Source organism: Haliotis rufescens, unplaced genomic scaffold (assembly GCF_023055435.1).
Source record: "Haliotis rufescens isolate VD_foot unplaced genomic scaffold, xgHalRufe1.0.p SCAF_2, whole genome shotgun sequence".
NCBI lineage: Eukaryota > Metazoa > Mollusca > Gastropoda > Lepetellida > Haliotidae > Haliotis > Haliotis rufescens.
The window spans coordinates 59,357,404-59,370,087 of record NW_025963890.1 but is presented as its reverse complement, the minus strand read 5'-3'; the positions used below and the strand labels follow the sequence as shown (position 1 = coordinate 59,370,087).

The window sequence follows — 12,684 nt, the reverse complement described above, 5'->3', positions numbered from 1 at the left end:
GTCGTATTTAAATACTATGACGATTGTGGTCCGTATGCCCTCTGGTGCATGATGTAAGTTAGATTTAGTTTAAATGATTATTAATAAGTAAAAGGGCCCAAACCTTGCCTAAACCATGTTCCATGTACTCGGGTGAAATCACAATTTTTACTGTCCAGCAGTAAATGGAAGTTGCTACCTACCAATTTGCGGTTTGGAATTGACAGAGCTTACCCCATGTGAGTATGCAGAAGCATGTGTAACTATCGTTGGTCAATGCTTCAAAAGAATATTTATACAATAACAACATCAACAACAACAACAGCTTTAAGAGAAAACAATCTCACTGAAGTTTTGATACGTGAGTGAAGTGAATGTTGATTTTCGCAAAGTCAGCAATATTCCACCTACAGCACGACGGGCTGACAATAATGACGTGTTGGCCAAGCAGTTGGTTGATAGCATTCGCAGTGGCTTGTAATGTTGATATACGATAACGATCATCCAGGTCACACATTATATCCACTTGATCTTTATAATATATAAACCAGGAATGCCAACCGAGGCCTCACGTCATATCCTAGCACTGAGCAATTATCAATGGTCCCCTCTTGTAAGAACCTGCATATACGTCTTTTAACGTACCCTACTTCATACCAAGCCCACACGTTCAAATATGAGAGAGACCATTTAATAGTCCGTTTGGGGATGGGTGGGGGTGTAGAAATATTTTTCGGGTTTCGGTCACAAACGGACATACCCTTTTCTTTTTCTCTGAAATGTGGATCAAAATCCAAACACACTTTTGTTTTGAAACTCAGGCCTACTTATTTTTCCAAATGATCCCAGGTCCTGGAATATAAATGCTGTGTTCCTTATTATAGCTGTCTTTGGATATAACGAATTCGGATGTAGCGAATAGTCTTTTACATTAAACCATATTCATATTTTCATTAATACGAGCAGTGAGTGATTATTACAACTTCAGAAGATAATAGAGTCTGGTACAATTGTTGATATCATTTGCAACGCTGATGGGGTAGTTGTCGGCACCCCTTTTCCCCAAAAGCACCCACAGTCTCAAAACGACCCCCTCGAACTGTACCTACTCGTAATGTCGATATTATAAAAATCTCACGAGAATTTATTGCCGGGTACAGTAAAGTGCGCAGGGGTAGTTTTGAAACTCTAGACCCCATCAGCATCAGCAACGGTCCATGTAGTCGGCACAATAACATAGCCAGGTGATGCTTAGGAACAACACAGGATAAACTTGAGTAAAATTAATTGCTTAGATGAAAACTGGAGTAAAAAATGAATTTGCAACTATATGACCCCTTCCATGTTTGAAATGTTGTAATTTTGTGCAGAAAAAAGCAAATTGATTGATTTGCAAAGATGTCTACAATTCCCATCAACATTTGTGTGTTATGCGAAATGTTTAGGTATATTTTAACTTAAGATATTTTCAATTGAAAATTAAACATAATCAAATCAACTGAGAGGTGTAGCCTATTTTGCTCGTCAGTGCTACTTTGATCATGTCGGTTGAACTGAGAAAAGATTTTTACTGATACAAGCTTCTTGTATAAGGACATCAGTTAAAAAATTATGTGCTTTGTTTAGTAGCTGTATGATGAAACAATATAAAACAAGACGTAGCACCATGACAATGAAATAAAGAACTGTACTATATCAGTGATGTGACTAGATTAACATATGTCGACCAAATAACCATTAAGAAATTATAAAGAAGTATATTAGTATTAGTAGCATGTTTAACCAATACTTAGCTAGGTAGTCACAAGACATTTACTTACACACATGAGATGATATGTATTTACAGTTGATGTAACTATAGCTTTTATTTTTCTTGTTTTAAGCCGATAATGATGAAATCATTTGAATAAGATTGCAAGGTATTGTCTCTGTCAACCAAAAGATGCGGTGTATAGATGAACAGCTCTCTATGATTAGGTAACATCTTCATACACGATCATGAGTTATATCATGATGCGTGACAGATAAGGCAACATAACAGGGTGCGACTTGACAATAGCACGTGGAAACATGTTATCACGTGAAGAATCAAAGTCCAAATCGAAGCCTATTGCACTCCGACTTTGATTTGGTTTCCGAGTCTTTATACAGAAATAACTCTGCTTAGCCGGAAGGATGACGTCAAATAGTGCTCCTCCAGCAGTGATAATGCGGAGGACAGAGGTTCGCCTTGCAGGACTCCCAGTTGTTACCGCTGTTCTGTCTGACGAGGCATGGCTGAAAAATGGATGTCGCATTTGGGTTTCTATTATTTAGCGTAGGAGGACACGTGAAAGTGGGATAATTTATGCGAAACAGTTACATATACCGTATTCGACGTAATAAGCCCCCCGCTCTAATAAGCGCCCACTGCGATATTTATTAATATATTGGCTTGTGAACAATCCCAATTAGCACCCCTTCCGATTGATCAATGTACACAAGACTTATTTATTCGGGTATAATACGCACTCGTGTGTTATATGCACCCTTAATTATGGGCAATAAATTCTGGAAACATATATCTGTCGCATATAAACATTTCAGGCTGTCAGCATAAACCACGAAATTTATCTTTCAACTCTGTTTTTTTTCACCAAAATACCATTCTAATAAGAGCCCCTATTTCTAATTTGAGGGCGCCCTGGGTGCTTATTACGTCGAATACGGTATGTCTGGTTGCTCTTTTGAGGTTTTACTTAATCAGCTTGAAAACGGTTACATAAAGTATTGTAAACATCATCAGGTATAAACGAAGATGCCGTTGTAAAGTGCCTTCAGCATGTAGTTAACAGTGAGTGAGTAAGTATGCTTTTTCGTCGCTATACGCTATAATACAGCAATATCAAGGGGCGGCTTCACACATTGTATCCATGTGAGGAATGACACTCACCGCCCTTAATAGTAGAGATTGTTTGTTTGTTTATTTGTTGTTTAACGCCGCACTCAGCATTATTCCAGCTATATGACAGCGGTCTGTAATTTATCGAGTCTAGACCAGACAATTCAGTGATTGACATCATGAGCATCGTTCCACGCAATTGAGATCGATGACATGCATCAACCAAGTCAGCGAGCCTGACCACCTGATCCCGTTAGTCGCCTCTTACAACAAGCATAATCGCCTTAATCGCATGAGTTGCTGAAGACTCTGATGGTTCGTACAAAACAACGTGTTTTCGTTGTGATTAATAATGTATGCACTTACCTGAAATTTTTTGAAATATCTATTTTCGGTGGTGTACCCAACACCCATTTCTGAATACAATGTTATGTTTTCCCCAAATACAAATGTAATGATAAAAAGATTAGTTGGTTGTCTTTTGTGACCAATATGAGACATACATTATAAATATATATTTGTCAAAACATATAATATTTTGGCTATAGAGATCGATTGATGAAAGGTATCAGTTTAAGGTATTATCAGTTGCAAAGTATGCCATTTTAAATGTTTACATTATCACAAAATACAAAACCAAATGTTTTCTGCGGCTTCCAGTCAAATGAATTAGTAATGGAAACATTCAAAAGACAGACCTTTGCAAAACAAATAACTGTTTTCAAACTGGGTCAACGACTTCAATATGTTCTAATGCTGCTCCCGACATAGTGGTTGAATTGACATAAAGATGAAGTTAAGCTTTCTTGTACTTTTGTTAACCTGGTTTTTTTTACCTTCTCTTTGCGAAACAGCAGCGGTTGGTCACGTGATTGTGACGTCAGCAATCAATATTGCCATCATCGTGTCTGTCCTGGTAACCGGAGTCATTAGAGGAACTGTGTATGCTTGTTTTGCGAGTGTGTAAGTCGTCTTTACTAAAATCTGAAATAAAGCAGCGACGGAGACATGCATTAACATATTACACAACCGTTTTGGATGGGAACTGAATTGTCCCTAAACGGCAAGGTTCACTTGACTCGAACTCCACTACATCAAAATCGAATAACACGAGGCTCTGTTGGTCAAATTGCACGGTGAGGTGTATGTCATGAGATCACAGCATCATGGAACAATGTTCATACCATCAGTCACTGGATTGTCTTGCCCAGACAGGTTGCCGCCGTCTAGGTCGAATATTGGTCCATGGTCACTGGGTTTTAACTCTATGTTAATTTTGGATTTTCATTTAACTACAGAGCTACATTGTGTAGTTAGCAACCTTTGTACGATACGACCGCCTCCGTGGTCAAGTGGATAAAGTATCTGCCTGGAAAGAGAAAGGTCTGTGGTTCGATCCCTGGCCGAGTAATACCAAAAGACGTTAACTCATGGTATTTGTTGTTAACCCGCCTGGCGTTCGGCATTGATGGGATAAAATTGTGTTTCTCAGTGTCAGTATACTGTGTCTGAGTGGTGTATCCATATTAAACTGCGGCAAAGTATCTCAATGGGCTAGCACTATACAATCGACACTAGTCTCGCTTAGTACACACACACACGCGCGCGGGGCAATATAAGTACAATAATCTTGAACGCGACGTTAAACCCAATTTCTTCATCTCACTACACCTTTCTTGTGCACGCCAATACTAGAGAGCAATGATAGCAATGATCGTTATTGTCAACTCCGGTTTTATAAAAACTGCATAAGCAGTTCATAATATCCTGAACTCGTTATTACCCGAACGAATCGTGAACCTGATTGTTCGAGGTCACTACCCTGAAGAGATTCCGGGCTAGACCTGGTCCCTGTAGAGATTCCGGGTGAGACCTGGTCCCATAGATCTAGAGGTTCCAGGTTAGACCTTGTCCCCAGTAACGCGTGCGACAAAATGGATAGGGTAGTTAACCTCGGCGACTAGGAGAATTGCGTGTCATCGTACCCGGATGGCGTGGCGTTTTGCTCATTATAACAATCACTGGACCGTTTGGCCCAGACTCCTTGATTATTTACAGTCGTCCGTCGTGTAGCTCGAATATTGCTGTGTGCGGCTTTAATAACAAGATCACCACATAACCAAAGACTACTGATAACACTTCAAGTTTTTCCTTATTAATCCCACTATACACAAGTTTAAAGCTTTAATGTCTTCTGATAAAACGTGTACGTTCGTAACTTGTCAATGTTTATCCAACAGTTTCTCACAAGCACTTGTCACTGATGACTATATACAATATGCTTACGGCTATCCATTATTATGAATAAACAATGACGGAATGACCCCCGTAGCAATACATTCAGCCATTCCTACTACAGTCATTAATATTTGTAGTAACAAATGCAGTATAATAATTTGAAACATTAAGATCATATCCTTTTACCTTTTACCAATAGCTTACTATTCGGTTAATTTAAACTTCAATTGAATGTACACTTATACAAAGGTTCGTGCAAAAGTGAGAAGGAGCATCAGGGAACAGACGCATTCACCCACTCGCTCGTATGCAGACACTCATACACACGCATGCAAGCACGCACTTACATTTATCAATATACATGTATCATTAACAAAGGGGGACTGTGTCATGTGACATTGATGCAAAGCAGTATATTTTGTCCGATAGAGGGATGCCTAATATTATATCAAAGCTTTGTCGTTGATATGAGGGGCGGTCGGGTAGCCTAGTGGTTAAAGCGTTCGCTCGTCACACCGAAGACCCGGGTTCGATTCCCGACATGGGTACAATGTGTGAAGCCCATTTCTGGTGTCCCCCGCCGTGATATTGCTGGAGTATTGCTAGAAGCGGAATAAAACCATACTCACTCACTCACTCGTTGACATAAGGAAGATAATTTATGGATGTCAACTTCTTTATCATGAGGAACACAACGTTTGGGAGTATATTCTTAATCCTTCATCAGGTGAATGAGTGAGTATGGTTTTACGCCGCATTTTGCAATATTCCAGCAATATCACGGCGGGGGACACCAGAAATGGGCTTCAAACAATGTACCCTTGTCGGGAATCGAACCCGGGTCTTCAGCGTGAGGAGCAAATGCTTTAACCGCTAGGCTACCCGACCGCACCTCAGGTGAATGATCATTCATCATGGTCATCATCATTATCATTCACCTGTTGAAGGAGTAAGCATATACTCCGAAACGTTGTGTTCTTCATAATAAAGAAGTTCACATCCATAAATTCTCTTCCTAATGTGTATCACTTCTAAATCTCTTTCAAAGACCTTGTAGTTGACGTTTAACACTGGAAGGGTAAGCATTGCACGTCACGGTAGCATGTGAAGAAGACAACACTGAATACATAAGACCTGTTAGGTGCCTAATTAGTCTGCGTGGATTGCTGGGATCTATATATACAACATACACGTATAGACATGCGTCAGAGGATATACAGTTGTGTTGACAGATACGTCACTTACCTGTTATATTTGTTATAGTTGCACGGAGCCTTTAAAACCATGGCAACCCAATTAGTTTATATGCACATGTCATTGGATCAATGTCAAATTCAGTTTCAACAAATATCGAAATTATTATTATTTTCTGACGTAAATGCACAGAAGATACATTGCATGAACATTTGATAAAAAAAATTTTAATCTTACATGTTTCATCTACGGATAAAGAATGTGTTTCAGCCATTTGTGATGAACAAACTTTATTCATTAAAGTAACTGACCATTATGTTAAAGTTATTAGGATTGAATTGAGATATTTTACGGTCTTTATTTCTGTTTGTTGTTTCTTGCTATGTTATATACAATCACACAAACAAAATATCATACATCGATCCGGGAATTGTATGATTATTTTGTAGTTTATTATGGAAATATTTTAACTTTTGAAAATATTATACAGTGCAATATAATTATCAAATGAAAGTTCAGTCTATTTAAAAGTACCACCAATGAATTTTTTGTGAAGGTGCAGAACACATTGAAATAACAGAAGAATCATTTGTTGTAGTTACATCATGAACATCGGATTCTGCCAGTGTTCTTCATAATGTAATTAATTATATTTTAAGATTATATACATATGTAAAATGCGAGGGTATAACCTGTCTTCAGGTGTTTAATGACGTCATCATTGTTATTGTGCCTCATCATTGTTATTGTGCGTCATCATTCGCTATTGTGTACCCGATTTAACCTATATTATGTTGTTTCTTTGTTGGTGTTGATGATGATGCTCACCTGGTAATGAGGTATAGGCATCACTCCCCGCCTCCACGTCTTGTATGGTTACTTCAAGGTTACGAATCTGTGCGTCACCATTGGTCAGTATATGTATGTGTTTCTTAGCCGATAGACGGTCGATCTTGTCCTCGTTGGTCATTATACTGTCATCTCGACCAATCAGCCAATATGTGGTCATCTCTCCTTTGCCCTGCGTGGACATCACATCAAAATGTGTTTCGATAATTAATGATACATTATCAATCACAATGAAAACACGTTGTCTTTTACGAACCATAAGCCTGTATGTTGTTATTTGACCTTTGACCTGCACTGATATTACGGTGGAAACAAATATTTAAAAATTCGTTTAATCACAATTTTAATGTGTTCAAGAGAAATATCCTTCGTTCAACGTGATATTTCGAATTTATTATCAATGGTCAAAGCAATATACAGATACAGGTAGATATTTATCAAAGACTTTGAACCGTTGAATTGAAAGTGGTTAGTGGCATTCTAGAATGGCATATCCGTACCAACTGCATCATGACCAAATTTGACATATCACCAAAATCAACTATATATTTTGCTACTTTAAACGGTTGTGTCAATATATTTTAAAACAAAAGATCATCTGATAATACATACATGTACACAAAGGACACATTAGTTAATGGGGGGGGGGGGGGGGGGGGGGTTACGGGTGGCCCAGTCGTCTTAGGCGCCGCGATTCGCTGCGTCCCTTGGGCACGCCAGAAACCTATGATTGTGGCTTCGAATCCCGGTTCGCCCCGATTTTGTTTCTAGGTTTGTTAGCACCATACCCGTGCTCGTGGGTTTCACCAAAGTGGTTAACGTCTGAGACCTGCATCACTTCGGGCTTTCCTCCCACATTAAGCTGACACGCCGTGATATAACTGGAATACTGTTAAAAGCGGCGTTAAACTCACTCACTCACTCATTAGTTAATGAATATTGCTCTGACGCCTAAATTGCACTTTCAGCAGTAGTTCGGTAGCTTCTCTCTGGCGATATAGACCACAGGAGCAACAGATTTACCAGATGTTTTTTTTTCTCGAGGGAACATAAGTCCTATTTGTAACTTATGATTTTGTCTACGACACTGACTTTGTCTTGTTTCCGTTCAGTCTTCTTGTACGATGTTACCATCATGATTTGTTTTATAGTTTTCGGTGTAAAATAGATCAATGTTTTATTAGAGATGAGCATGTTTCTTGATTTGATACTGATACAAAATCGATGGTTTAATACCACACGCAGCATGAGCCATGTGGTGCTCAGAAGAAAACAGTGTTCAGATCATCGCATGAAATTATTTAATCATTGAATATCTAGTTTCTTCAACTACTTCATGACTGTTTATCTTCATTGAAAACAGGGCGGTGGGGTAGCCTAGTGGTTAAAGCGTTCACTCGTCACGCCGAAGACCCGGGTTCGATTCCCGACATGGGTACAATGTGTGGAGCTCATCTCTGGTGTCTCCCGCCGTGATATTTCTGGAATATTGCTAAAAGCGCCGTGACAGAGCGAAAAAACTGATCAAACTAAATAAAAGCGAGAAAACCCTATCCATATTCATAACTTATCTCTAGCTAAAAAAAGAGTTCGTTATACGAAGACGAATATTTAGTTCATGAATCTCTATCAAACAGTGCTGATGTTAGGTGTAATTTAAAAGGTGAGTGTATCCTGCCAAATCTCTTGCACCCGTCATAAACACATGAAAAGACATGTCGATTGTTCACAAAAAAAGCCCTGACTTATGGTATAAGTCTAATTAGTGACTTGCATTGGACAGTCTGTCACTGCTGCGTCAACTTTTGGGATAAACTCAACTCCTTCACGCTGTCATTATTTCGACATACCTTGATTGGTATTGATCCTCTCTTGGTGCAAATGTACCCGCCAAACTTCGCCAACTCATCATATGTGAAGCTACTTATATGTATCTTGTAAGCTGGAAGAAGAAATTAAGTATCAATATAAAGTATAGAGTCTCCAAAGACCAACCATATATATATAACGTCAAAGCCAGTGAGTAACTCGTCTCCACTCTGCCCAAACAGATCCCATTGTGAAAGGCAAAGTAGCGGTGAACATTATTTGAATAGATCACTGAAACTTAGTGTTGACACAAAGGACTCCAAAGACAGAAAAGAAGGTGCTCCCGAAAGCATGGGCATGTCCTGACCTACCGGCAGCACACGCTACTCTCGCAATTTCCATAAAACGTAAGCATTTTTGTTGTTGCCTGACATCGCATTTTTAACCAACTCAACGCAACTTAAATAACTCAAGTTCGGAGCGATATTTATTCGTTAAACTTTGTTCAAAAGAGTGACAAATGAACCACAATGCATCAGTAAAGTCCGCCATCTACTTGATACTCCAACAGTTAAATTGTTGGTGCAATGTCTTGTGACATCCAAACTGGATTACTGCAATGCATTGTATGCAAATCTTCCCATGAAAGCCATATCAAAGCTACAACGCATTCAGAACTCTGCAGCTAGATGCATCTCTAAAGTTCCAAGATCCAATCATATCAGTCCTGTCCTCAAAGCACTACATTGGCTTCCAGTCTCCTTTCGTATAAACTATAAGATATGTATCATCACTCACGACTGCCTCAACAATTGCGACTATCCAGACTATCTCAAAGATCTAATATCCCTGTACTCTCCAGAGCGTGCTCTCCGATCCTCTGGTGGAACTCTACTGTATCAGCCTCTGTCTACTTCTGCTATGTCTGACCGTGCCTTCTCCTTTTGCAGTCCACAGTTATGGAACTCTTTGCCTTTGAATCTGAGAAACTCTGCTTCTAAGGAAACGTTTAACTCTCTCCTCAAAACCCACTTCTTCACTTCAGCTTTTCAATAGAACTCCTGATTGTTGGCATATGTACACAGACATTACATTTTAACTTTGTCACAGCGCCATTGAGCAACTGTCGATGGATATTAGGCGCTTTACAAATCAATTATTATTATTATTATTATTAATGCCCACAAGATCCAAAGATCCCGTTAAAACCAGGTTAACTGTTAAGGGTTCACGGGAGGTGACGTTACTTGTGCTAGAACTCACTCGGGCGTTCAAATACTGGTATCGACTTCTGATGTTACTCCTTGAACCATCATGACGATATCCGTATCCGCTGGGTTTCAAAGTGGTAAACGTGGGCTTTCTTCCAGCATTATCCTGACACGCCTCGACAAAACTGAAATACTGTCCAAAGCGGCCTTAAATTAAACCCACCTCACTCACTCACCTTCTCCGTTGGACTCCATCCGTGAGGCTGTGTTGACTGTGTCCCCAAACAGACAATAACGGGGCATTTTCAGACCCACCACGCCGGTGCAGACAGACCCTAGGAGGGAATAACAATAATTAACGATTACACCACAATCCAGGTTCATGGTTGGTTGCTATAAATATTATCCATTGTCATGTACAAATGTATAAATGCTTAACAGTTAGATCAAACCTACTGGTTCATTGTTTGTTTGTTTGTAAGTTTGTTTGTTTAACGCTGCACTCAGCAATATACCAGCTAAATGACGACAGTCTATAAATGATAGTGTCTGGACCAGACAATCCAGTGATTGACATCATGAACATCGATCTACGTAATTGGGATACGATGACATGCATCAGCATGATCCCATTAGTCGCCTCTTAAGACAAGCATGGGTTGCTGAAAAACAATTATAACCCGTGTGAATTTGTTGGGTTAGCTTAATATTTGACTGTGTTGAGGGTTGTAGGTGGTGGAGGGAGATTGTTGTCTAAAGAGTTTTGTTCGAAATAGGATATGTTTCGCCATAAGCGCTTAAGAACACATCATTTTGCAAATGACTGGAAAATCGCGAGTTTGGAGTTTGTTTTGCAATGATGTGGTGCGATAAGGCATAACCCGAGTCTTGTAATTTGGTAATGTTAGTTTATTCATTCGGAATTTTATCATGCGTCTTTCAACTTATTCTGTCCACTTAATTTACCTACATCGGTCACTCTTTAATCTAATAACATTTATACCTCGCTCTTGCATGCATGCATTGACTCACTCAGATACTGATACGATCATTCTTTCAATGTTAAGTTGTCTATTACCCATTAATAGTAAAACATCCAGCTTCATCTGCATATTCATCATGTACCTGCTCGTATTATATTTATACAGGCAAAATAGAAAAAAAAACAGAATATAGAATATACTTTAAGAAAAGTTAAAAAAATATCTAAGACCAGTATATGATCCAGAAATTGAATCAAAGTGAAGTCTTTCTGGACTAGACTGCAGTATGTACCAGATACCTTCCGCTACTTTGATGAGCGAGCAACTTCCTCCATAACTTCCTCTCTAAGTTGTTCCGCTGCAGTTTTCAGTCGTTTCGATAACTTACAAAGGTCTTGGGGAGCATGGTGCCACACAAGGTCTTGTAATTTTGTGCTTTTGTAAGTAAGTCAGCTGCCAAACTTAATGAAAAATACTACATGTTTGTGAAAACTCGGCGCCGCTGTAAGTCATGATGAGGTTACAACAGGCCCATATAAAAATCCTATGTTCGGGTAACGTTTCGATGTTTCTGTCCGATAATCAGTGTTTATGATTTGGTTTGATATTCAATTTCGTGGGTTAAACAGTTAAACCAAATAATTTACTGCAAATTTGAGCGTTATCCCTCGATTTGTTCATTCTGTCGCGTGCCGCTTTATCAGATGCATGATGGCCGACAAGTATCCGGTATAATGCATGCGTCTTTCTGTCTGCCTGTTTCTTCAGGCTTCGATATGTACCCCCTGCTATTTGCGGACTCACCTGAATGAAGCCCTACCCTGATCCTGAGAAGCTCATCAGGCTTGTGTGGGATGATGAAGCTACGACTCGCCTCCACAAGGTCGAGCGCCATGTTGGCAATTTCACATGCATGTTTGTCTGTCTTCTTTGGGACTCCTGACACCACCATGTCTGTGTGAGATATAGAATCGAGCAATACTGGCAATAGTCCCTCACCTTGACTTTGGAATACGTGCATTTAATTTAATCAAAACCAATCTATAGCAATTATATAGCAATAGGCAACTCTATCTATGTACACCATAAGAAAGACATGTTTGAGAAAAGAGACTTTTTTGTGTCTTAAAACATTTCATAGACTATATTTCATAGTCTATACTGACATTCCGTGAAGATCCGGATAGAATAGGTCTTCAGCAACCCATGCTTGCCGTAAAAGGCGACTATGCTTGTCGTAAGTGGCGACTAACGGGATCGGGTGGTCAGGCTCGCTGACGTGGTTGATTCATGTCATCGTATCCCAATTGCGTGGATCGATGCTCATGATGTCAATTACTGGATTGTCTGGTCCATACTCGATTATTTACAGATCGCCGTCATATAGCTGGTCAACAACCAAGTCAGCGAGCCTGACCACCCGATCCCGTTAGACGCCTCTTACGACAAGCATGGTCGCCTTTTACAGCAAGTACGGGTTGCTGAAGACCTATTCTACCCCGGAATCTTCACGGGTCTGCTGTGGTGAAGTCTTTAGACA

The 12,684-nt window shown here is 39.6% G+C and overlaps 1 protein-coding gene across 1 annotated transcript in view; it reads right to left on the bottom strand.

The window, feature by feature from the left end:
* Nucleotides 1-1,819: 1,819 nt before the first annotated feature.
* The window catches only part of LOC124141955 (atrial natriuretic peptide receptor 1-like), a 63,053-nt gene continuing 52,188 nt past the window's right edge, over nucleotides 1,820-12,684 (bottom strand). The window contains exons 16-21 of the mRNA XM_046510156.2: nucleotides 11,949-12,098; nucleotides 10,398-10,496; nucleotides 8,992-9,083; nucleotides 7,121-7,313; nucleotides 3,697-3,844; nucleotides 1,820-2,256 (exon numbers count right to left, since the gene is read on the bottom strand). Coding sequence (XP_046366112.2) covers nucleotides 3,741-3,844; nucleotides 7,121-7,313; nucleotides 8,992-9,083; nucleotides 10,398-10,496; nucleotides 11,949-12,098 — 638 coding nt within the window. The 3' untranslated portion in view covers nucleotides 1,820-2,256; nucleotides 3,697-3,740. The remainder of the gene's footprint in view (nucleotides 2,257-3,696; nucleotides 3,845-7,120; nucleotides 7,314-8,991; nucleotides 9,084-10,397; nucleotides 10,497-11,948; nucleotides 12,099-12,684) is intronic.